The following is a 26711-nucleotide window of genomic DNA, read 5'->3' on the forward strand; positions in this document are numbered from 1 at the left end:
TGCAAGGCCTGCACTGTGAGCCCCCAGTCTGTCCCTTTCCATTTATCTAAACCACGGACAGCAGATTTTCCTTTTCACATGTGGAAATTCACTTACAAGATGCTCCTTTTTGCTGTTGAAGAGGTATTTCATTGCAGTTTGGAACTGCTGCTGATCAAGCTGCTGCAATTCAGACAGTAGCTGCCTGGGCTGGTATAAAAGGTTCTTCAGGTAACTTTTTATGGACATCTGAAGTGTAGAAAAATATGTGTAATACACATAAAACTCATACTATTGTACTTTTACTCCCTGAAAATCTGTGCTCAAGAACTAAGTGCTTAGCTCTGTATTGTCTGTGCTGCCAATGATCAAAATAACTATTCACACAAACTGAAAACAAAAATAATCTAAATGCATTCTGAAAGACAGTAATTTTCAAATCCTATTCCTGGCTTCATGAACAAGTCCTCTCAAGGGAGCTTTTTAACAAAGATTCCTCAGTTTCTCACTTCATAGAACAAGAGTAATAAAGCTTTTCTGCTTCATACAGCAGAGCTGTGAAAATGAAACTTCTAAAGAGCTAAAAAAACCCCTAAAAAAATCAGGTATCATGTGAATATTACTTAAAAAAGGGAAGGAAATGTGCAATTACATGGGAGGAAAAGTCTCTACCAGGTCATAAGCCAAAAATATTCTCTCTTGCATCAAGCTTCATTACCAGTTAACAATCTCATGCCTGTTTCAAAAAATTGAAGGGGAATCTTAACACTGGAACAGAAATAAATTTAAGGCTCGTTAGCAGCAGACTGGAGTAAAATCCCTTCTATTTCCTGACAGAATTATTTCAGAATTGGTTTGGAATTTGAATTGCAATTGTTCTTTGCTGCCTTTGCTTAACTTGCATTACCACCACCAAGTATTAACACAGCTCTTTATGCCTCAGGGTTCAGCCTGCTGAGAACATCAGGCTGCCAATAAACCTGACAAAGGGAAGGGGCAGTGGCAGGAAAATGTAGGTGAGGATGAGCTGTGACAGTGACAGAGCCTGGGACAGGTTTCAAGCACTGTGGAGCTCCTGGGAACGCCTGAGGCTCAGGGATGGCACAGTTGACATTTCCCTGTCCCAGGGAGGGGCTCAGGTGTGATTAGCTGGATGCAGCTGCACTGCAAACAGCTCATCACCAACCCTCAGCAGCAGGAGGAGGAACGACAAATCCTTCCTGCATCACTTCCACACCGACAATTTACAAAAACAGCACTGAGAGGAGCTTTAAAAGGTGGAGGCATTTTGTAGCATACTCTGGACATAAGGAGCAGTGTGAACTTCAGCCAGCCAAAACCTGGGAGAAACCTGTCATTTTCTGGGGAAACAGCATTTACATACACTCATCTCAGAAACAATTAGCATGAAAAATCCTAATTCCTGCTTTCCATCAGAGGAAAAGCAAAATAAGTTATTATTTCTGCCTTGCATACTCCTGCCATCTTTGGGGAAAAAGACAACCTATTCCTATCTCCTGTTTAGCTGCTACACTGTAGGTGTATGAGTTACCTCTATCACTGACCACCTAACTTTGGCTACAGAGAGAGGTTAAGTTTTTTTAATTCCTTTTCAAATAAAAATGTTCATGCATCTCAAATGTCACAAACCTGTAGGCTGCTAAGAGTAAACATAACTTCCTGGGCATGAAAATATGCCATGACTTTTGTAAGCAGATCTGCTGTCCAGACATTAGAGCTGTAACAGAAAACAGGATCAAAAATGCCAGTAGAATAATATAACAAGTAAAATAATATAACAAGTTAAATAGCAGATTACAAGAGTAAAAAAGAAAAAGAGAAACAAAGAGTGATGCTAACACCATAATGACAAAAGTATTCAGTTTTTTGCCTAGCCAGAGTAATAGTTGATCTGTTTAATGCAATGAAAATACATGGTTCAATGGGGAATGGAATTAATTAGGTTTTTTCCATGTAATTCCACAACCACCCACAATAAACTCAATTTTCCAAGGTGCTGCCATTAGTACCATCTCCAAGGCATGTGCTTTCTGATTATGCCTGTTCTGATCTGCTTGCAGACAGCACAGGGAGCAACTGCTGCCTTTCCTTCAGCAGAGTCATGAATTTCACTGTGTCTTCCTTGCACAGACACTGATTTTCTCAAAATATGTAGGAGTGGAATGGCCTTTGAGGCTTATCCCGCTCTTTCAGATTTGGACAAAATTAGCAAATAATTCAAAAGCCACCAGGAGCTGGAGGATGGGGATAGAGCGAGAATGAAAGAAGGAGGTGGACAGACAGCTGGAACTGCACCTAAATTCCTTAAGAAGCCATGTGGACACATGTGAGCAAAGTTAATTCTATCTATTTTTTTTCTTTTTCATGACAAACAAGTTTTTCCCTGTTAACAGGAAATATTCCTCCCAGGAGTCCCAAATCCAAGTAATCAGATGTGCCAATTTCATTCTATCCATAATGTTCCAGTTTCTGTGGATATGAAACAGATCATATCTGAAGTGCAAGATAATATTGAAAAATCAAGATGGGGAGAGTAATACATTACCTTTGAAAATAAAGTATATCTAGGAGGGCTGCACAAGGAAAATGGAACATAAAAACACGGTGAGATACTGAGTTTTAATTCATTTTAGAAGAATAAGTAGGAACAACTGTGTACATTACCATTCAGATATTTCCCAGCTATTACTTCCTCCTAAGAAAAAATTACAAATATATGTAACAAATTACTATTTTTAGATTATAATATAAAATTTTATAATGTTAAAATGTAGAGAGATCAAATGAAAATACTAACCACAGCTTTGTGTAACAATGGAGGCAAATCTGTAAAAGATTATCCCATTATTAGAAGTTAATTTAATGTTTTATCAGACAATTGTGTTACACAAAAATACATTTATTGTATGCAGTGATTATATACACATATATAATTTATTTGCAAAGATTTAATGCAGTTTTAATTAAATTTATTTACAGAAAAACAGTGGGGGGGGAAAAGGCTATTCAATAATAATCAGTCTTGGTGAAATTCTTTGCTGGCATAGCTCCATGAAGCCAAGAGAGCAGAGACCATGGGCCCAGTCACTAAACAGCACCTGATATATTGCACACAGCTTTTTCTGTGCCACAATTACACCCCTCAGACAGGAGTTCTGCTCTTACCTTCTGAGTTCTGACTGTTAGTGATCTTGGCATGATTCATTGATATCAACAAGAAACACATCTTCAAAAGTCTGGACATTTCTTCTGGTGTTTTTAGAATAAAAAGATACTTGGATTGAAGACAAAATAGGAAGAACAGAGTCAAAATGCAATATTCACCCCAAATTTGATAGTTATAAATTAGAGACAGCCTACACTATGGAGCACAGATAGAGATCAGAACAATCCAAAGCTGCTTGCTCCCAAGTTTTTCATTTAGATCTTTTTCTAGGATAGAGCTACACTTCATGCAAACACAAGTCCATGAAGAGTGCATGTGCAGACAGATTTATCTCCCTGTAGCAAGTGGCTCATTTAATTCTCTTCCTTGTAGCACCATTTATTTACCAAGTTACACTGCACCTACATATGACTTCAATGCAGTTTTGTTAAAACAGGCAAACAAACCCATTTAAAATCAGATAAAACAGAAGAGAAATGGAATGAAAAAGGAAATGATAAAGAAGCTTCAAACAAACCCCAAGCTTTTCTAGCTGGTTAAGCTGCAGCATCACTGCAGACGTGGTGTGGGACCCTCCATTTGCAGATCTCTGAACTCAGGGGTGGGACAGCCTGGCCCTGGTCCCCTGTCCCTGCAGGGTGCTCCAGGCAGGGAGGGCATGGGAAACTCCTCTTCCCTGCTGCCACATTTGGCAAAAAGGGAGAAAACGTCCTTATGCTCTTCTGAAGCAGAGGGAAAGTCACACATGTGGAAAACTGATCATGTCACTTGACCTGGATGGATCAAAGCCGTGGTCTCTGTACTCACAACAAGTGTCCCATCAAAGTTTCACCACCACCACAGCCACAGTTTTGTGTGGAAAGAGATGTTTTGGTAGCTCTTGCTATCCCTGCTGCCCTGTGCTATGCAGCATAAAAATCACTGAAAGATAAATTCTCTGGAAGGGCAGTAATAGGGTACCCAGAGCTTTTCACTGGGTTGTCACCAGAAAAAAACTGAGTTTCACAGTTGTTCAAAACAAAATGAACGTGTTGCTTTTGGTCTGTATCTTGAAGGACAAGGATACACACAGAGCTAATACAGTGGGGTGGAAAGGAAGCAAAGACTGGGCAGGTTTCACTCCCACAGGAGTTTCTGCAGCCTCATCCCCTCCTCAGCTGCTTCCATCCACACTGCAGAGAGGATTCTCTGCCTGGCCCTCTGCTCAGCTTGAGACCACCACCCCCACAGGTAAAACAACAAATTAACCTGAGATATTAGATGATGCCTTGGCCCACAGATGGCAACTTCTTACACTGGGATTAGTCCCTGATTTAACAAATGACACACAGGCTGCTATTGGCCGACTTGGCTCTGACCATAAAGAGACTTTGTTAGGTTTTGTCTCCCTTTCCCTCATTTCAAAGGTTTATTTGCAAGACACTGAATTTCTGCATTTCTTTTGTTACTGAATTCTGTGTTCTCTCTTTCTTCCCCCCACAAAGTTCTCTGCCACAGCTCGAGTTACAGATCTGAATATTTGATAAATGACACCTTTTTTGGATTGTTTAATCTCATGTACCAAGGTCCTCTTTTATAAAAATATCTTTCAACGAGCCTCTAGCAATACCTCAGTCTATTGCAAAAACTTAACTCCACTCTTGTAGCAGGAGTGACTCAAATTGACAGACGATGAAAAATTTAAACTTTAGACTTCAAGAACCTATCACCTCTGTCCTGTCCTTACACACCTGAAACCCCTTTCAGCTACTCTTTTGGGAGCACCACAGTAAATGTCTCTCATTCAGATGTATCTGGTTTCCTAGACAATGAACTTACTTGTGTTTGTTTCTGCCTGTGCCCTAATAATTTTGCAGTAAAGTTTGATTACTCTGCATAGGTTAAATCATGCTTCCAATGTCACTCCCGATTTGTTTATTCCAATTCATTCACTTTGATCAGGGAGTGAATTTTAATTATAGCATGCTAACTTAATGTATAAGGAGATTAAATGCTAAGGAAAGTGCTTTTTCATCCTGACTAACTCAAGGGGACAATCGGCAGGGCACAAATAGGGCTGTGAAAAGACAATCTATCTCCACGATGAACTAGTTCATTTTTTGAGTGAAACAGGTGAGTTTGCAGCTCACAGCAACTCCCAGACAGTCCCAAATCCCGCTGTGGGGATCTCCTGCAGATCCCATCCCGCATTTCCCCAGAGATCATTCCTTGCATTTGCTGTCATGAGATTTCTGAGCCTTGCAGGACTCCTCGCTAATGAGAACTCCCAGATCACCTTCTCCTCTCACTCCCAGAACAGCCACCCTTCCATGGACAGAAATATTAGACATTTTATCACTCACTCCATGCAGTCGCTGCCTTATCTGAAGCTCGATAACCAGAAACTGACCTTACAATCACAACTCGTGCTGATAAGCCCTGACACTGCCAGTGTCCACTTCCCCTGGCACCCGGGCTCTGAGGAGAAGCACCACATGCACGGGGGAAGCCGCAAGGGATTGCGGGCTGGAAAGGGAGAGCGGGCAGGAGAAGAGAAGGAGGGCCAGGCCCCCAGAGAGCCTTACCTGCCTCCGCCGTGTGCGCCTCCTCCCCGGCTCTGCAGGAGCTGGGCGGCTCCAGCCGGGACCCTGAGAGCGGGGCCGGGCCCAGCACCGCCCTGCGGCCTCAGGCGCCGGCCCAGCGCCCCGGCCCTCAGGGCGGGCGGGAGCGGCTCCTCCGCCCGGGGCTCGGCACTCCCGGGGCCGGCAGGAGGGGACGCTTCTGTCCCGAGGTGAAGAGAGCTCACCAAGCTGTGATGGGGAAACACAGGGCTGGTGCTGCCCTGCTGTCCCCTCTCCTCAGCCCAAGCAGGGGAAGGTGGCCCTGGGTCCCTCAGAGCATGAACTGATTGTACCTGGGATCACCCGGCAAAAGGGGGCTGTGGTTTTGAGGGATGAAGCTGTTCCAACTTTGAAAGCTTCTGGCTAAATCGTGTGCTTGCACAGCATTGTTTTCCAGCAGTGCAACACATCCAGCCCACCCTGAGAGAACAGAACAGAACAGTTCAGTCACTCCCCAGGGCAAGACTGCACATTGGTGAGAGCACTGCAGCGCAGCTTGGATGGACACTGACTACCACAGCAGGACACGGCAGGATTCCCAAACCCAGGAGCAATGAATTTGGACATTGGAATTGCAACACTTCTTCCCTTAGATGGCAACTTTGGGGCAATTTAATCAACTATTGGACTCACAAGTTTCTTTCAGTGGGCTGTGAGCAGCATTGACTGCATACAAATGCTCTCTCAGTGCCTGCAGGGAGGAAGAAGTCCCTTCCCTCCCAGGGAACTCTGGCTTTAGAAATACAGGTGTAGGTACAGAAATACTGTACCTACAGGTGTAGGTACAGTCCTGGGGGTTCTGTTTATTCAATATGTCTAAGCAGGTGCTTCACCCTGCTGAATTTAGGCTTTGTAGAAAGATTTTCTTCATCATTGGTCATCTTTTAATTCCTCGTCTCAAGTGTAAGAATACTTGGTTAAATAGAGTGAACAAAGTAGAAAATCGTAAGAAAGGAAAAAAAAAACCCTATTGTTTATATTGCACCTTCTGTTCCCAAACCTCTCAAAGCCATTACAAACTGAAATCCTCAGTGACAGGACTAAAAGATGAGACATGAAATGCAGTCTCTTGTGTGACTTTTAACATGTGGGATTAAAACACTTAAGTACCTTTGAAGAAGTTTGTCTTACTACATATTTGCTACCTTAACCTAAATTAATGACACATTAAAAAAACATCTTCCCACTACTAGATGAGTATAAAATGAAGGTAGCAGAAGATAAATTAATGGATTCAGTCCAGAGCATATATAGCTCATTTTCCCAACAGACAAATCTGATTGCACTATGTGCCAAAATGCAATAGCATATCCTGAAATGAGAATAACACTGAGTCTAAATTACTGTTGAGAAGTAATTTGAAATTACAGCATCCCTTGCCCTATACTACAGAATACTATTCCACAAAAATGACTGACAACAAAAAGCTAATAAATTGGCAGGAGAAATCATTAACCATCAGTTTGAGGTAAACCTAAAATGACATCGTTAAGCATCCTACTTGGCATAAAATCACCATTAATTATAAAAACCACCAAAAACCCACAACACACAACCTTTTTAGACTTCAAAAGCAACAGAAGTCAGTTCTTACTTTACTTACCTGAGGCTTCTCTGCTCTCTCACACTTGCAATCCAAGCACTGCATGACATCTGCCAGGTCTACTTATGATGTCTCTTGTTTTAAAGAGAAGTTATATCCCAACTGCCAGAAATTATCCACTTAGACAGTTTTTAAAACAAGACATGTTAAAATAAATAGCATTAATTTAGTGCTCTTGAAGAAAGGAAAATGTCGCAAGCTTGCTAAAATGAAAATGATCAAGCCCCTACAGCCTGATCCTCACAGGCAGTTTGACTCATAAAATTTGCAAGAAACCACCTGCAACTTTTTAAAGCTGAAAACATTTGGCAACAACTTGCTTAGAGGGTTTGTTTTTAAAGCCATCAGCTTAAAGTGCAGTTTTGACAAGTTCTACCATAACCCCTTTAGCTGGAAAATGGGAAATGCAAAAGCAATGAGGATTTATGAGGCTTTGATAGGGAAGAACATGAAGGAAACCCAACCAAAAGTGATACATTTTTTGTGCACTTTTATCCCATTAAAAATAATTAAATGCTGTTTAAATAAATGCAAGGTTGTGTTGCTACTGAAAGCTTGATTCTCAACACAAAGAGTAGCTGCTGCAGACAAGCATGGCTATGGTTACAAAAATGAACACAAAAATTAATGCAAAAGTCATCTCAAAAAAGTTTATTAGCATGATTAAAAACGTGAAGAATGACAGTAAGAGAGAAACTTAGCTTAGCATGGAAGATTATCCATTTCAACAGTTTTATTCAACAAGGCTTGAAGTGAATGGATAACTTTATTGCCAGATTTTGCTTGATTTCTTTCACAACAGTTCACACTGTATCAGTTTCACCATTATAAAGACTATTGCTTTTGTTTGTAAATGATCCCTGTTGCAGGTAATTATAAAAAAATATCCCCCATTGCTGCTGGATTGCAGAATGCAATGTTGGTTTAAGAGCTGGTAAAAAAGAAATACTCAGCTGAGGAGTCCATTTAAAAAACAACCTTTTCTTCCCCCCCCCTAATCACACTACAAAGAAATACATTATTATTTTGGCCTTTAAATTTCTTACATGGTATTTATTTAGCACGGCAATCCCAAAATTCCCTCCCTTTAAGTAACCATAAATCAAAATCCTCTTTCAGAGGCTGTTTCTTGGGTTAGATTGTGGAGCTTTACTTCACCCAGGCTTACACTGGCTTGAGGACAAAGACAGCATCATCCAGCACGTAGTAGTCATTGTACATGTCACCTTCACAGAGGTAGGGCAGTCTGGTGAAAGCCTCGATGGCAAAACCAGCTTTACTGAAAACTTCTGGCAGGCTGTTCACCTGCTCTTCCCAAGTGTGCCCTTTGATTTCCAAAACTTCTGAGGGCTTTTCCCACTTGCCACCTACTGAGAAAACAGAACAGCTTTGTTTCATTATAAAGAAAACTTTATTGTGTGCTGTATTTTCGTACAGAATGCATAATTACACTAATTATGTTTCATTCCACTCCCCACACGAGGTTGCCACACCACTCATAGACCTGTTGCAAGATCAGTTCCAGTTTATCCCCGCTGTTCAAAAGCAGCTTCTTTAAGGTTATCTTTTGTTACAATTTTAACTAGAAGGGCCAGGAGTGGCTAAAAGGTAACTGCCATTAGTGAGTTTGGTGTCCAGCAGACAGACACAGAGGTAATCCCAGTAATTAGAGTCAGCAAGTTGAAAGCTATGATTTGCTGTGAAGCTTTCACCAGCAGATCACCCACATTACAGTGGATGGCTACTTTGTGCCTTCAGTGCCACAAATGCTGATCTGCTCAAGGCTGCTTAGGGTCACACACAATTAAGAAGCTGATTAAGTAGCATGCTGGAAAATGTCTTGTTATTTGTTATATCCAATGAGATAATCTGAAGGATTATAGGTACAACTCTCAGGAATTCAGAATTTAAAGTTCTTCACTCATTTTCCAAGCAATGTCATCCACAACAAACAAAAGCTTTCTGGTTTGCTCTGTACCTTTAAGCAGTTTGCTAAATGCAGTAGTAAACACCCTTCTAAACAGGAAGTTCTACATCTTGTGATTAAGACAGTTCTGCAAATCCAAACATTTCCTAAGTTCCTCTTCCTTCAAGAAGATTCATTTCCACAGAGATACAAGAAATGGCATCTTTCAACAAATTTAAAAATGTGCTAATGCTGGCACTTGACTGGATCCTGTATGGTGCTGGTAAGAATTTCAAAAAATTTCTTACATTTTCTCACTTAACAGCAGTTAAACAAGACTGAGAATTTTGTGGTTATGGTTTGCAGCAGAGCTACAAAAGAAAAGCAGTTAAAAGTTTTGCTGAAAATCAGGTTAATTTCTGCTGTTGTCATATAACTTCCAAAGTACATAACTGCTCGCAAATGCTTTTTTCTTCCAAAAGTCTGAAACGCTGCTGTAATCTGTAATTTCTGGGTCAAATCCTGCTGCACTTCCCTGCTTGGAACACTCCAGCAGCAGCCTGGTCTCAGAGAAACTGTGTTTGTTTGGGTGGAGGGTTTGGGAAGTTCAGCAGCAGCACCTCCATGACCTGAGGCCATGGAGTTCTGCTCTGCAAGGACACCAGAGCCCCTGGATAAGGTGGAAATGAGAAGGGATCAGCTGCAGAAGCACGAGCTGCTGCCTTTCATCAAACAGGGTGCAAGTACACCCACAACTTACAATCTTCAGATTGCTGTAGCTGCTGTGGAATGGCTCTGCTATGGACCTGACACAGAATCAGATTCACTTTATTCCTGTAGAAGTCACAGCCACTGAATCTGATTGGATTTAGTGAGAAAAATGGTGAAGGGACAATGCTGTTGTTCACCATGGGCAGGTTTACAAATTGTGTCTCAGCAGTACACTAAGAGATGTCTGTTTTTTATCCTCTAGTTTCTTACTTTCTGGCAAGCAGAAAAGGATGCTATTTAGATATCCCTTTATTCTCACTGCAATAAGCTCAATGCCATAGTTTAAATAACTACACTATTTATTTGAATAAAATTAAATATATTAACACAGAATTCACATGGATTTCAATAAAGACTTAAAAAAATCTTCCAGACTAGTCATACTAAACCACATATTTTAGTTCCTTAATTAGAATGCTCTTCTCTGATTAACCTTCTTGTTTTCTCTGCACACATTTTTAAATGTCAGGACTAACAAGCACTATTATTCTTAGAAACCCAGAGTCAATATATGTGATGAAGTGGAAGAATGTCTAGGAACTATTGTGAATTCTAATCAATGTTATGAAGTTGCTAAATTATAAATGTCTTGATTTATGACATTTCCACTGCCTGCCCTCAGCTTGTCTGGTTTGACTCAGACCAGGAACAGTGGAGGAGAGAGAAAGCCCCGCAGAACTGCTCCCCTGAGCAACTGCACTTATGTCCCACAACACCCACCCCCACTGGCCAGTACCCCTAAAACATGCAGCACTAAATCTCAGGCTAGAAACTGCACAAAGTATTCTTCTGGTCTTCTCCAGTGCCAGAGGAAACATTCACATTGCTTTGGATCTATCAATCTTCCCTATCTTGTCAAAAAATAGAAAGGCAAGCATATCACCCTGCAGATAAAAGTGTTAAATGAGCACATGTGCAAGCTGTAAAAACTATCCAAAAACTAAGTTTGCTGAAATCAACCGTAATCATTTCAAGTTTGAAACACAGTTAATTTCTTCCTTTCTGCCCACCTTTCCTTGAATGAACCAAAAGTAGTTGTTTTTTCTTTTTAGACTGTACCTGGCTTTTCAGCGGTCCCTCACAGCACCAACTGTTCCTTCCCAGCAGGTGCTGCAGGTCACTGCCGAGTCACTGTGGCACAGCCCAGGTTCCAGCAGGCTGACCCCTCCATGAACGTGTCCCTCACCTGCTCCTTCTCTGCCTCTGGATGCTCCTCATCCCCACCTGACGTTCTGTGGTTTCGCTTTTTAACTAGCACACATCAGGGTTTGTGTACTCCTAATGGCTGCACAGATCACCAGAAGTATAAAGTACATTCATCAGGAACCAACACCTTACTTCAGATAAAAGATCTGACTGAGGATGACAGCGCTGTTTATATCTGTGGAATAGCATTTTCAGACTCAGAGTCACCCTTTTCTAAACAAACAGGAGATGGAACAGTACTAACAGTAACAGGTCAGTTGATTATTCCTTCTTAATGAAGCAGCTTAGAAGAAATAAATTATCTCTTCTAAATACTCTATTTATACTTTCAAGAATGACATTTAAGATGGAAATACCAACAAACCCATTAGGAGTAGTATGGCTATATTAAGATGTTATTAGTAAAACCAGAGGGATTGCACAAATAAGCATTTCAACCTCGTTTGCTAATTAGGCTGTTCTGTCATATGATGAAGATGACTCTAGAATTCTACAAAAGAAAGAAGTTTTGCACTTATTGCTGTCTAACCACACTCTACATCCTCTTACAGAAAGACTTTTGTGGCTGTCAGAAAGAAATATCTTCTAGAAAATGGGAAGTAGAGAAACCAACATTTAGTAGAAGTTGCCAAGAGAGTGCAGGGCCTCGGACCTGGGGATTCACACTGCCAGCCTGAGAAGAATGCTCCAAACCTTTGTGTCATTTGCCTCTAGTTAAGAAAGTGATGAAACTTTAGTAACTACATTTCAGTTTTACATGCCTAAAACAGAAAAAGAAAAAAAACCCCAAAAAAACCCAGAAACACTCAGCTGGATTATTACTTTCTTTATATTCCTTCCTTCCTCTAATTCCATTTCTGAACAGAAGTCTTTATTCAGATATACCTTTACAGGGGCAGAACACTGGATGCCATTCTCTTTCTACCCCTATAGGAAAGGTTTGTAATCAAAACTAACAGGTCTCCTTTGCCCTTGCAAACAGATGAGTGCACAAAAGGAAAATGATCTCATTTAGGAATTTAGATTGAAAATTACCCAGAAAAATGGTATATGGTTTTTTAATTCCTCAGAGAAAGGGGGTTGGAATGCAGAATCTTAAAAAAATGAAGTGAATCAGAACTGCCCTTTATTCTAACACTCATTTTTAATAAAGGATCAGGGAAGCAGCTCAGCCATGGAAAACTCATCTCCATGACCATTGTCTCGTCCTTACTGTTCCTGTACAGCTCTGCTGTGCTCATTTCCTTTGTGGTCTACAAGGTAGGCTCAGAGTGATCTTCTGGTTTTCCTCATTTTGTAAATCGATGCAGTTTTACCATCTCCATAAGGGGAATAAAAACACATTTCTAGCTTTCATAACTATCATGGTTAAGTTTTAAAGAGGAGGTTGGTTGAAGTCCAAGTGCTGCACACACACATCTGTGAACTCCTGTGTGGCACATAGCTGGACTCTCAACAGCAACCACATTTACTTTTTTCAGTAAAGTGCCTAAAATAAAAGGTATTCTGAAGTTATAATTATCCTGAGAGTATAAATTTCCAGGAAAAGTATAATAATTTAAATTCATATAAAAATATTTATGAGCTGCAGTAAAGTTACTCACTTGTCTACTGATTCTCTTCATACATGTACAGAAGAGAGACCTTAGTAAAATTTAAAAATATCAGAGACTTGGAAAAATTTTTATGCTCTCAGAAACAAACCCATTAAAATGCACATGGTTAAAAGTTATGTAATTGTTGGGGTTTTTTTAAATCTAGAACAAAATTTGTGTTTAGATAAAAACAGAGCTACAACAGGAATTTTTACATGATAATGAGACTTTGACAGGAGAATCAGGACTTCCCAGTCCTTACTGGTATGAGATGGTAAAATGACTCTTTCCTGTAGTGACTACTGTCTAAGCATAAAGATGGGACTGGTTTTTCCATTTTTGTTTTTCTTTAGAAGTGAAGGTACAGAGTGAAAAGTACAGTGGGAAAAATTAAACAAGCCTTCTTCAGGGGGAAAAAGTGGATCTGTGATGCCATTGGTTTATTTTTGAGAATTAAGTAGTGTTTCAAGCAGATCCCACCGTGCTCAAAGCAAAACCACGTGCAGTATCTACTACCAGAAGCTGAAAAAGGCTTCACACATGTGAAAAGCTCTGATTTTTCCAATGGTATTTGCTGATCTAGTAAACACTTACCTACAAACTGACACTGCAAAAGTGCAACATTTTTTACTACTCTGCTAACTTCTCATCTTATATTTTAATTGCTTTTTCATTTATTTTCCCTCCCTCCAGTTAAAATCAAAGCTCCGAAAGAAAAGTGGGAAAGACCAAACAACAGAGAACTGTGTATGTTACCTTGTTATTTGCTTTGTCTGTGATTCTGAGCTTCTTCTTGTCTTTTTGGAGTATATTTGGCATCAAATTTGTGATTAATTGATGATTCCATTAAAGAGACACTCTGAGCTGCTAAGGCTTCACTTTAGATTTGTACAAAATTAGTTATCACTTTATATTTAACTAATTTTAACAAATCAGGAATTTATTTTTAACACACTGGATGCATGGTAAAGTTAATCTCTGTAAAGGCCATCTCTAACACACTGTTTCCTTCAGGTTTTAAGTAAATTTTGTTCAAACTTCTGACAATAACAGGTTTTGCTATCAATCAACAACAACCTCCATCACTACATATCCTTGTATAAAAAGCAGAATCCATGCATCTAAAGAGCCATTAAAGAAGGTGTATATGTTAAGTAATGCAATAATAATGTAATTTAACAACCTTCTGCTTACCAAACTGCATGTTTTTAAAATGCTACTTAGTAACAATCCCAAAGACATATCCAGGTAAAAAACCTAAATTAGAAAATGTAGAAAAAGATGTTTTCTCCAATTCAAAATGTTGCACTGAACCAAAATATTTTCAATTATTTGCAGAAAATAAATAGCGGCCGAAAAATTTTTCAAGCAATTGCTCAAGAACTTCAAAAGCAGAGATATGTTCAACATCAACAACAGCCTGTGAGTATCCACCCACCAATACCTAAATTTATGGGGAAAAAGGGAAACCAGAAGGTTTTAGGAGTTTACTGTATTTCCTTTAAAGTTGATAGAGATGTAAAACAAGTATTCTGAATGACAGTCAAGGAGATTCTAAAGCATTCTGAATGGCCATGTGCACACAAGACATTTATACATGTGTGTGGACATAGACACACACACACAGCCATTTTTAAATGTATGCTTGTACATTTAAATTTAGAACTGCCATAAATCTCTCTTTTGCCAAGAAGAGGTTCTGTACTGTTTGGTAAAATGCCTGGAGCTGTTAGGAGGCTATGGTTGAAAAGTATTGCTTTTTCAGCTCCTCTGGCTCCATTAACCCAGAGCAAGGGGCAGAAACAGAATAAAACTATTATAAAAGCTCTGTGATATATTTAAAGGTATTTCCCTTCCTCCAACACACAGAGTCTACATTAAGTATTCAACATCACTGGGTAAAGCCACACAACTTATTTCATCATTCTAAATGTATGCCATTAAGTCTTATATGACAATAATTTTACACATGCCATGTAAATTATTTAAAAAAACCCCAAAAAACAAAACCAAACCACACAACTTTAGAAATCACACACATTTGCAAGCAAAGAAAATTGCTTCAAAATATTGCTTCTCTTGAGAAAGAATGTTAATTCTTTCCTATTCTAAGCACAGAGATCATTCAGAGATGCAAGGAGGACCCAAATGACACACAGGCCAAAGTCAAGCACTTCTCCTACATACATTTCACTTCATTTATTTCCATACAGCTCCAATCATTTCCCTCTGTAATTACCCCTTGAAAGCCTGCCAGTCCTTGCTGACATGACCTGGTCCTTGCTTTGACCATCAGATATGAAAATATGGGCTATGTTTTACTGCCCCTGAGCTCCCTGGAGACCAGGAAAAGCCAACAGGATAAGAAACATTCTGAAGCCTGTAGATACCACATGGACAAAAACAACTGGATAAGAGGGGAGAAAGGATTTTACTGAAACACTAAAGGGATGGAGTTTGCCTCAAAAAAGAAATTCTGCCTTTATTTAAAAAAAAAAAAAATCACCTCAATAACAAAACACTTCTGTCCCTAGGAGGATTTGGAAGATGACACTGTTTATCAGAACAGATGAGCACGTGCAGCACTTCAGATTTGTTCAACAGTTCTCCTGCATGCAAAGGAGCAGGTGAGGAAGTTAAGCTTCTTCACAGACCTCTTTGCTTTAAAGGAAGAGGAGAAAACCTTGCAGGGCAGTGCTCTTTGGGAGTATTTTCTATACAGATCACCAGAAGCAAGTGCATTGTACCTTACATCTGTGTTACAAATTCCATTTTCCATTTCCAAGAACCCTGGGAAAAGACTTCATCTTTGTAAGATAACTGCTGATGCTTTATTTTTAGTTTAGATTTAATTCTGTCTTTTTTCTTCTCTTTACATGAACTTTTATGTATTCCTGTTACATGAAACAGGATGTGAAAGATGTTTGACAATTGACAGCAACAGAAAATAAACTCGTTTCATGGGTAAAATTCTGGATTTGCTTCTGTTAATGGGGTAGTTATTGATGTAACATTTCCAGATCAACTGTAAATGAGCCTTAGAACAGTTTAAACAGAGCAAAACCTGTGTATTAGACAGGCAAGCAGAAAACACTGACAATATAAACACACACACTATCCTGGAAAAGCTCATTGGGATGGGAGCATCCTCCAAACCTATTTAGGGAGGTAACTGCCATTGTGAAAACATTGCTCCTCCAACACTAAAATTCACCTGCTAGGCTGACAACCCCCAGCTCCCAGTCCCACCATCCCAAGTCAGGAATACCTGGGGCACCACGTTTTGCCTTTTCAAACCTGTTCAACGTGGACACAAGCACAAAAAAGAACTACACTATCCAGTACACTTTTTAAGTGTCTTTCTCAGCAGTTACTACCTAGCCAATCTGCAAAATCAGCACTTTTACAAGGTACCTCCTGGAATCAGGAATTTTCCCTTCTAAAGAACAGCTGCATCTTTGATCATAATTTAAATAAAGCAAGGCTTTGTTTAACAAATGAAGTGGCATTTCTCACTTCTGCAAGATGAGAACTGACAACTGAGACAAAGCAAGGGTCCATCTCACACACTACTGTGTTTCCAGCTCAATTAATGGTATTTCAGGAGGACAGAATACACAGCTCTGCCTTCTCATCCCTGTCAATTCATTACAAGGATATTAACATGTTCAACAAGGAAATTTCACACTCCCAGGTTCCCCGTGTTCACTCCTTCTGAAGTATGGTATGACATTTTTATTTTAGGGAAACTTACACCAGTCCAGTCATGTATTACCCAATAATGACTTTTTCTGTCTATATTAGGAAATACAAAGGATTCTTATATGACTCTGTGAGGCACCTATTAAAAATGAAGTTGTGGTAGTTCTTGTTCTTAGTGACTGGTCTAATACCTGATGATTCACCAGGCTCTCTGCCAAATTTAGACACCTGCAGTAACTGCAGTCCTGGTTGTCCTGCATGTTGAAATAAAACTGGAAAACCCCAGAGAGAATTTAAGACTGAGCTCCTCTGGACTCTAGGTGTCACTGTCATCCCACAAACAGTGAGCACAGATCTGTATTTTAATTTCTTCTCCACCTTGCTTTGTTCTCTTAGAGCAGGTTTTATGTTATTCACATAGACAGCTTCCACCATTACCATCCCACTATACTGCATGTAATAACCCATATATCTCATTTTGATTAAAATAATTTCTCCATTTCAATCTATGGATCTATCACTGGACCAAACATCTTACCTGCCCCAACACTTTTCCATTTGTTCTCCCTCTACAAAATTAAAAAGTTTCACTACATGGGTCCAAGCTGGTTTTAATGAGCTGCTACAAGAAGTTACTTGAGCTCTGGAATGTTCTCCTCTTTGAATGTTCCAAGTATAATTTTGTTATATATAAAACATATGTACATATCTATTTTTAAAATGCATCATGTAGAACAGCTGAATGAAAATACTGAAATTCTAAAATGGTTTTTGCATCATGAAGACAGTCTGGCAGCTAATAGTCTGTTTCTTTAGCCCACAGTTAAATTGATCTTTAGTGGGAAAGCTGTAACTTTTGTGTGTGCTAAGCTGCACTGTTAACAGTTTATATGGGTCCATATCCATAATTGTGGCAAACAGTGGTAAAGGATTTCTACAAGGAGAAGCCACATTGTTCCACATTATAGGAACAATAAGTTGTAACCAAATATGCTTGAAATACTTTACAGATGCCTAAGTAAAACATCAAATCTAATTTAAGTCACACTACTTTTCAAAATAGTTGCAAAATTACAAGCTCAAATACTGTATTATAAATAATTCTTCACCTGATGGCATTACTTCTTATTTTTCTCCCTTTTCCCAGCAAAATACCACTAGCATGCAAAAAGAGAAAACCAGATTCAGTTTGATGCATTTGTGATTGCCAGAACATGATTAGTTCTCTATTTTCTGGGCATCCATGCCTTTCCACAGACAAGTCTTAACACTGAAGGAGAACCAGAACAATGACTGATGAACATCAGCCTCTTGGAATTCAAACCACCTTCAGGGTGCTTCAACCTGAATCCACAATCACAGGCATGTAAAAAGGTTCCTAGTCTCTTTAGAAGTTTACTCATAAGGACAGATTCATCTGAAAATCTCTCATATATTTCTTACAATTCCAAGTAGGGTAAATAATTGAGTTTTGGCAATCAATTTTACCTTTTTATTCCTGTTACTAGTACACTGTAAATTCATACAATATTAATAGTGGTTGCTACATCATATTTGTAGGGGTCCATATTTTACTTTGAGACCTCATGCTGGAAAGTGAAAGTTGTCTTTTTATGGATTTTTAGGTGGGATTCATCTGGGACACTTGAAACAGCTTGACTTGAATGGCTGTATTCAGCATTAGACAGTTCTGGTGGTTTTGCTCAACTGGTCACTAGAGACAGCTGGGGTAAAAGGCCCTAATCAGGGACCAGATTTCCCAAGTTGCTCAACACAGCTGAAATGTGGTCATTTGCAAAACAGGATCTGTGACTTCAATATTTGAGCTTTTTGTTGGTGTCAGCAATGTATTCTGTGGAGTTAACAAAACAGCTTACATCATGTGGCCTGTTTGCCTATGATTTCATACTTCTCAACATGCCTTCTACTAGTTATTAGTAAAAAATCAAATACAAACATGTCTTTTATGAAACATTTCATCTGGGAGTACTAGATCCTACAAATGTTTTCTTTGCTGTTAATCTGTGCACTTACCATTTTCCACATAGGGGTGAAAAGGCAGAACCAGTGCTAGGATGACTCTGCCTCTGGTTGGCTCCAGTACACTTCTAATGTCTTTTAACACAGTCAGTGGTTGATCACAGCGATCCAGCAAATTCAAACAGCTGATAACATCATACTGAAATCCTGTGTTCTGCCACTCATTTACACCAAGCACCCTGTGAAAGGAAAGAGATACAATCTGTTAAATAAAAACAAGCTGATTTCAGACAGAACTACTGAAGAGAAAAATTCCCCGTGGACGTGTGGATAGTGCAGGTAAGGTCAACCACTTAGAGAAGAGACAGACCTGATCCCTTCTGGTCTTTTGGAAAAGGAAACTAAATCAATGATCACCATGGCTGCATGTCCAGCCCCATGAACCTTTATCCTGTCTGATAAACATCAGGTAATAAAGGAGACAAAAACCAACACTGGCAAGAGGGATCATCACATGTGCTGTTGTACAGGCTAACCTTTTCTATAACAATCAAACAATAAAGGAATTGACTGAAAATACTGAACATTCATTAAATTACAAATAGATTGCTTGCTGTAACTTCTGAAATAAAGGATGCAGGAATTATTCAGTCAATACCTGTATTTCTTCTTCTGAAGCTGCCATATCATCGTTTCAGACAATTCAGTGGCATAGATTTCTTCAAAGTGAGGACTCATAACTTTAGTGACTTCTCCATCTCCAGCCCCTAAATCGAGAAGTCTGTGGGATTTCCATTCAGGATTTATTTTAAGCAGTCTTTGAAATTGTTCTGGGGAAAACACAAACATTGAGCCTCTTCCCAGCAGCCTAAAATGTAAAACCAAGAAATTATCAATTTTGTACAAACTTTAATAGGACAGGTAGTGAAGAAATTTAGAATGTGCTTTGGCAGGAACCAGTCATACATAATAGTAGACAAGGTCACTGCTCAGATAAATTTTAAATCCAGTTCAACTTGCCTTGCACTTGTAAGAGATCAAACACAGAGCCACATGCAGTTACAGTGGTTAAGACTCCAGAAGGAATTTGATTAGGTAAGGAAGAGCTCATGGGGTGCAGCTCAAGAAAATGATTGCATTAAAAAAAAAAAAAAAAAAAAGGGGGAAGAGAAAGAGTAGGAAAGATAAAGACTGAATCTTATTTGTCACATCTGCAGATTTGAATCTCTGCTACCTACCTTAAAAAAACCCAACAGGATAAAATAACAGAGGAAATAAAATGGCTGCAGACACAGAAGTATGCACAATGAATGAGGAATAGGGTGTGGAACGAGGAGGGAAGGCAGAAAACAGATTTAAAGAAAGCACGGGGGTAACACTGCTGGAGGGGCAAAAGAGATTTTTTAAAATTCTATGTTACAATGGCTTTTGCTGCTGTCTGCAGATCCTGCATTCAACATGAAAAGCTGGGGAACAGAAAATAGACAACTCATTAAGGAATTGGGTAGAGGTGACAGTTGGATTCCTTCTGGATCAAGTCAATGCCATACCCGCCCATAACTGTTTGAAGACTACACAGTGACACGTTTCAGCTGTCATTGCAGAATTCAATGATGAAACAGTTAGAAGAACAGGCAGAGGAAGAAGAACTGGTCACTAATAGACTGCAGGTAGATAAATACTATTCTTTAAACTCCTGTTGGATAGCAGGTTAAACTTAAAGACAATGAACAGGAAAAAAAAAAGCAAACAGGAAAAAAGGTAAACAGAGACAAAAAGACTCAAAGAATAAAAAAAGTGAAAAGGAGCTGGCCTAGGAAAGACTGACTACTAAAACCCAAAGAAACAAAAAGGACAGAGTACACAAAGTCACAGAGAAGAAACTAAGCAGGACATCAAATATATAAAAATAAACACACTACATCCAATTTAAGTAGAGCCTGCTTGCAGCACACATGTGTCAGTCCACACTGTATAATTGGCTCATAGCTATTATTCCTAACAGCATTATGAGGTGTTATTCAAAGCCCTGAAGAGCCTTTGAAAAAAAATGGAAGAGAAAGGAAGAAGAGACCAAAGGAACCTTTATATAAAGCTACACATAACTAAGAACACCACAGGGAAGCCCATAAAGTCATCTGAGTAGAAAATAAGGAAAAAGACTATTTTTCTAGCCCCAGTAGACAGCTCCTATTTTGTATCAGACTGTGCAGAAGTATGTAGCAGGTGCAGAGGTGGGGATACTGGAGAAATTGGCTAAATGTAACTAAATACATTTTTCATAAGGTCAAAGCTGATAAGCTGTTAAACGTGTCTGAATGGGGTAAGGTGAGCAACAAAGAGCCCTGCCTTGCTTGAAAAAAATACTACATCACCCATGAGCAGCCAAACTCCCCTGCAACTGATGCAGTAAGAATAGAAGAATGCTGTTTTATCAACTTGTGTTCTCCTGCTTTGCTGATGGTTCATAAGCCAAATATGCTCCCTCAGAAGTCATCTGTTCCAGGGCAGCTTACACACAAACTGAGGTGGAATTGTTTCAGGGAATAAGAGAAAGGATTAGTCCACATTTGTGTTACCAGGCACAGCACTTGGCCAGCTGTGCAGTGTTTAGAAATGTGCCATGATTTGCCATGGACAGGCAGACACTCTCCAGCAGGAAGAGTTTTAGGTACAGTACAGAACAGTCTGGAAACAGCCACCAGGACAATCACAACAGTAACTGATAAAAATGTGGCAGCAGGGAAAGGGCAAGGTGGGAGGGGGGAAGAAAGCTGAGGAGAGACAAAGAACACTCTCTTAGAAGAAAATTAACACAAGTAATTGTTATAAAATGCAATTAGAATCCTCTGACTGCCTTGTATTAATTGCAATTACCTCCTATGTCCCCCCATACTGGAAATGGTGTTCATCATTAGGAGGGCTGGGAATGATGAACACAGGAGGGCATTTCACATCTGACAGAGCAGCAAAGGGAAATTACACATTTTGAAAAGCTGGCAGATCAAGGGGTAGGGCTGAACACCTGAAAACTCTAAATCCAAACTGTATTTAGCTTACCCAAGATCAACTTTTCACTTACCCATTGATAGATGTTCTAGACATAAAAAGGCTAAAAATAGAGGACACAAAAGAGTGATAGAGCTGGATAAACAGCCAGCCTGACTTCTCAATGCTGTTGTTTAAGAAGATCTGTGTTCCTTGGTCAAGGTAACTCTGGACAAAAATAGGCTGGAGGGATTCAGACAACTGTTCAGTGTTGCAGACATACCACTAGAGAAAGAGATAAAGGATCATTTTAAAAGTTCAGCAATGTAATCCCAGAAGTAGTCAAAATTAATACATACAAAATTATTACCAATTTCCATAAATACAAAAATTTAGCTTTTCCTACAGTCTTTCCAACAAACTTCAGGGTTAAATTAACTTAGAATTGGAACAAAGTGAGGACTGATTACTCGCTAAGAAATAGTAGGTTTAATTTTTGTCTTAATTATTACCCTGTAGTTGGAAGAGATCTACAAGGTAAATTCCCTAGAAAGCCAACATAGGTCCTCTATGCAAAAGTTGTATTAAAAAAAAAATCACATTTCTTTCTAATTAAGAATATCACTATTATTTTTCACTCTCCTACACTTCCATGGAGTTAGTGCCAGTCCTTCTCATAAAATATCATTGTGTCTATTTTCTACCATTAAGAACTATTCTCTACAGCCAACACCCTCTCATCTCCCCCTTAAATCTTGCAATAATGTTCCTTAATCTGACTGCATGTGCTCATTGTGCAGATAGGGAGCTTTAAGTACCCTAAAGTGAGATGTAGAGTTTGAGCAGAACCTTGTAAAAAACGCACATGGAAGGACAGAAACTGTCAGCTGGGGTAACTCCCCAAAGATTTAACACACATCTGCTCAGACCCTGATCCCATCACGTTTGTTTGCCTTGCTGGGAATGGAACATTCACTGAAGGGAGGCTTACACAGCATTCAGCACAGTGGAACCTGGAATCATCACTGGAATGGGACAGGACTCTTACTGCAGGGTGTGCAGCCCCCCAGCAGCAGAGGGGAGCACACAGAGCCCCAGGGCCCCTAGGCCACATTCATAAGCAGGGGCTCCATCAAACACTGGCCCAAAGCAGAGAGGGGAGACCCCAAGGCCCCTCAGGTGAGCAGCAAAGGTGCCTGGTGAGGTTTGAAAACCTCCTGCACAATGATGCATTTCTGGCAGAATCAGGGTCTGCACTGTACTTCCAAACACACTGCTGAGTAGAACAAGGGAGTGATCCTTTCCTCTGAAACACAGACTCTGAGCCTGGCACAGGGATCCCCAAAACTGCTGATTCACCAGTTTAGGTCTCTTCTCAAGCTGCAGCTCAGCACTTGTTAAATAAATCAGCATAGGAAGGAATCCTTAGTGGCTTCTGAAACACCACTAAAGCAGCAGCTTGTGTACTTTGTCCATTCATTCAGAAGCCAATTCCAAGAGTGTGGCAGAAGCAAATGATCCCAAGGAGCTGAGGAGCAGGCTGGGATGTGTCAGCTCCACTCACAAGGCTGCTGCCTCACTCCACTGAACAGGTCTGCAGTGGCTCAGATGATTTGCCTTTTGCAATGTGTTGCCAGGCTCAACCCAGAAGAAAACCTTCACAAAGCCTTGGGAAACACAGGCTTGGTTCCATAAGCAGCATGACTACACCTGAGCTCATGCACCTCAGGGCTCTGCACTGAACTCTCACCTGCACTTCCACTGAAAAACAACAGTCCTACAATTCCTGTCTTTAAGACTTCTAAATATTGACATAACCACTGGCAGAAGGATGATGGTGACAACTTAAAAGAAGTTTGTTTCCAAAAATTAGGTGCTGCTCACAGATCTCCAATTTCTTCTTCTCAATATGGTTTAGTGGGTATGGTGGTATTTGGTCAAAGGTTGGACTTGATGATCTTGGAACTCTTTTTCAACCTTAATGATTCAATGATTCCATGATCTCTCATGGTTAATCTTGCCAATAAGGTTATTGACAAATACCTGTATAACACTGCTGAATAACAGAAATTCTAACACATTATAAGAGCAAAAAAACCCACAACCCCCCAAAACCCCAATGTAAATTTCAAATGAAAAGAAAAAAAAGGTGAAAACCAGCTTAATTCCAGAACTACTTCATCAGAACAGAAACTGCTTTTGTTTTCCTCCACATACAACTTATGAAAGGCCACTAGTTATGTGACAAATGTGTGTCAATCTCTTACATATTTTCAGATTGTTGTACTAAGACCTTTGTTATAACAAAAATTACAAACATTGCAATTCTTGCCTAATATTAGTAAAAGGATGAAAAACTACTTTTAGATAATTTACATAAAACTAGTTAAGTCAGTAAAACCACAGAGAGTCAAAGTACCAGCAGTCTGAACACATAACCCTTGCTTACCCCACAAACTCAGTAACCATAAATCTTACTAAATGTATTAAATAATCAATACCTACATTTAAAATCTAGATCAAATAAAATAGAGATGGAGATTATCCACTGCAGACCATCTACCTGTAAATGACACGGGCACCTCCACAACACATTTCCCTGACTTGTCTTTCTACTACAGCTTTTAACAACACAAAAGACTTTCAGATTTTCTTTGTTCACCAGAAGGAAGTTCTTCCTGTAAACCTGAATTCTGCTTCTCTTTGTACTTATGTCCTGAATAATCCCAACAGCAGACCACAAGCATTAAATTCCAGGGATACATCCATCCAACAAGGTTCTGGATGTCAGTGCCAGAGCACTAAGAAGGCTGCAGAAATGGATCAGCAAGAAGAATTATGGTCTTCCTTTGTACAGCAGTCCTCAAGTGCTTATACTACATCTTCATTGGCTCGGTTCTGCATATTTAACCTAGATTAAACTGCCAGCTTCCTTCTGCACTAAGACTTTTTATTAGCCCTTCTAACTCCTGTCAGATTTTCAGCAGCATTTCGCCAAAACATAGTGCGGATCTGAAGGCATTCCAAATGAAATCTATCACATAACCATTGCACTGCAAGGGCACGGCCCCTAACTTCTCCACAAGGTACCGACCCATGTGGCCACACTGCCCAAACGCAGCACTAACCTTTTATCGCAGTCGGATCACATTACAACTCATTCCCAGTCTGCCACCTCCTACTGCTCCGAGGCCTCTGTGGGAGTCTCATTTCCCACTTTTTTTTGTTTTCCTCTAGATGCACCGGTACTAATTCCAAACACCTCTGTGATTACAAAGCCACCCCCGTCACCAGCACCTGCAAACTTCCCTGGAGCGCTCTCACAGGGCTCACCGGACAAACGGGGGTGTGCATTGAAAAAAGCGGGGTGCTCATGGTGCTCATCCACAGCTCGGGGTGCCCATCCAGAGCCCGGGGTGCCCCTCTCCGGGAGCAGCTCCGGCCCCGACCCGCCCCGCTCCGGGTGCCGGGACAGGCGCTGCTCCCCCCGCCGGGCTCTCCGCGACTCCCCCGCGGCGCCCCCCGAGCCCGCAGCCCCGGGAGCGCTCGGCGGCGCGTTCCGCAGGGAGGGCGCACGGCAACTTTCTCACCGCAGGACAGAGCAGTTCCCTCTCTTTGTCTGCGCTGCCCTGCCCGGCCCGCTGCCCCCTCAGCCCGCACCGAGCTCCCCGCACCTCCCGCCGATCCCCCCCCGGCGGACCCCCCTCCCCTGCCCGGCGGAGCTCCGCGGGGGCGGGGGGTCCCTGAGCCACCCCCGCCGCCCAGCCCAGCACGATGAGGGAAGGGAAGGGAGGGGCGGGCAGCGCGGCTGTACCTGGTGGTTCTCCCTGGCGCCCGGGGCTGGCTGGCGGTGGCTGCCCATCATATTCACGTAGAGGGACCTGGATAAAGGGCTCCGCAGGTACCGGGCCGGGCCAGCCCACATCGTCCTCCTCAGCACCCACAGGAGCAGGGTGTAGCAGCCCAGCCAGCACAGCCACAGTCTCATGGGGAAGGGGCGCGATCAGCCCCGCGCGCCGCCGCCGCCCCCCCGCTCCATGGCAGCGGCGGCTCCGCTCGGGGCCCGCGCACACGCTCCGGGCGGAACGCGCCGCCGCGGCAGCGGGGCCCGCCCGGACGCCTTCGCTGCGACACGCCGGGGCCTGGCGCGCACACCCGCTCCCTCCCTCTCCCTCGCCAATGGCCGGGTGGGGCCGCGCTGCGTTCGAACCGGAGCGGGGCCGGGCAGGGTGGGCTGGCGGCGGCTCGGCCGGGCCCCTCAGCCGGGCTCCTCCTTCGTCCCCGCCCCGGGCCGGCGGGCGGGCAGAGGCCGCCTCGGCGGCGCTGGCGCACGTGCTCGGCACCGCCCTGTCAGCCGCGCGTGCGCAGAGCGGTGCGGGCCAAGCCTCGTTGGTGAGGGGCCCTCAGAGAGCGGGGCCCGGCCCTCAGAACGGGTTTGATGGCTGGGCCCGAGCCTCGCTGGTGAGGGGCCCTCAGAGAGCGGGGTCCAGCCCTCAGAGCGGGTTTGATGGCTGGGCCCGAGCCTCGCTGGTGAGGGGCCCTCAGAGAGCGGGGCCCGGCCCTCAGAGCGGGTTTGATGGCGGGTCCAGCCCCTTCGTGGCCTCGGGAGGGTGGCACTGGCACCTCTGAGATCCTGGCTTTTACCTGGAACCTCCTCTGATCAAGCACTGATCACATCCAACCTTGCCTATCCTGGGAAATCAGCAGAACCAGAGCAATGACAGCATGTTGCCAGAGGATTTTTGTGTGCAGTTCATTTTCACTGATGTTTAACCCCCTTGAGGAAGGTTTTTGACTTGAGAGCTTTAGACAGTTTTCCACTGAAGACTGTTTGCTTTTTTTAGGGTTTTTTTCTCTCTCCAATAGCTAGATGGGCTAGAATGCCTTTTTGGTCTATTTTTATTTGGCTTTGGATTAAGACTCTCCTTTCCATGCCTCTTCTTATTTGTATAGACAGACTAGTTTATTTTTTCCCTCCAGGAAGAAGACAACTTTGTAATCAAAATCCAAAATGACAAAAGATAAATTTGCTGCTTTTTAAACAGACATCTGCTCACAATATTATAAACCAGTAAATAAAATTACTTCAGGTTAGTTACGTGTTGTTCACAGGGAAACACATCTTGGTTTTATCACATTAAAAAATACAGATAATTGATTGCATACCAAATAAATCAAGAAATTTGCTAGCTTT

General features: G+C 41.5%; 3 protein-coding genes across 5 annotated transcripts in view; 1 reads left to right on the forward strand and 2 right to left on the reverse strand.

Moving 5' to 3' along the window:
• OTOA (otoancorin) overlaps positions 1-5792 on the reverse strand; it is a 41674-nt gene extending 35882 nt beyond the window's left edge. Inside the window, exons 1-7 of the mRNA XM_054643885.2 lie at positions 5731-5792; positions 3166-3274; positions 2798-2826; positions 2665-2695; positions 2546-2573; positions 1630-1717; positions 97-228 (exon numbers count right to left, since the gene is read on the reverse strand). Coding sequence (XP_054499860.2) covers positions 97-228; positions 1630-1717; positions 2546-2573; positions 2665-2695; positions 2798-2826; positions 3166-3244 — 387 coding nt within the window. The 5' untranslated portion in view covers positions 3245-3274; positions 5731-5792. The remainder of the gene's footprint in view (positions 1-96; positions 229-1629; positions 1718-2545; positions 2574-2664; positions 2696-2797; positions 2827-3165; positions 3275-5730) is intronic.
• A 2213-nt stretch (positions 5793-8005) lies between these two features.
• Positions 8006-25810, reverse strand: METTL9 (methyltransferase 9, His-X-His N1(pi)-histidine). 2 transcript variants are annotated; one of them, XM_077186914.1, is made up of 5 exons: positions 25332-25810; positions 21612-21802; positions 19188-19397; positions 18584-18768; positions 8006-8736 (listed from the first exon to the last, which is right to left on the reverse strand). In XM_077186914.1, exons 1-5 carry the CDS (start codon positions 25503-25505, stop codon positions 8534-8536), a joined length of 963 nt encoding a protein of 320 aa, XP_077043029.1. In that variant the 5' UTR covers positions 25506-25810; the 3' UTR covers positions 8006-8533. The 2 variants fall into 2 exon arrangements, with proteins under 2 accessions (XP_077043029.1, XP_054499990.1); XM_054644015.2 differs by having other exon boundaries at positions 8006-8739; positions 25332-25808.
• IGSF6 (immunoglobulin superfamily member 6) lies at positions 9424-15811 on the forward strand. 2 transcript variants are annotated; one of them, XM_054644016.2, is made up of 6 exons: positions 9424-9558; positions 11151-11504; positions 12406-12512; positions 13541-13594; positions 14186-14269; positions 15382-15811. In XM_054644016.2, the coding sequence occupies exons 1-6, from the start codon at positions 9492-9494 to the stop codon at positions 15418-15420; spliced, it is 705 nt and encodes a 234-aa protein (XP_054499991.2). In that variant the 5' UTR covers positions 9424-9491; the 3' UTR covers positions 15421-15811. The 2 variants fall into 2 exon arrangements, with proteins under 2 accessions (XP_054499991.2, XP_054499992.2); XM_054644017.2 differs by having other exon boundaries at positions 9447-9558; positions 11154-11504.
• Positions 25811-26711: the final 901 nt, after the last annotated feature.

This window comes from Agelaius phoeniceus, chromosome 16, assembly GCF_051311805.1.
Source record: "Agelaius phoeniceus isolate bAgePho1 chromosome 16, bAgePho1.hap1, whole genome shotgun sequence".
NCBI lineage: Eukaryota > Metazoa > Chordata > Aves > Passeriformes > Icteridae > Agelaius > Agelaius phoeniceus.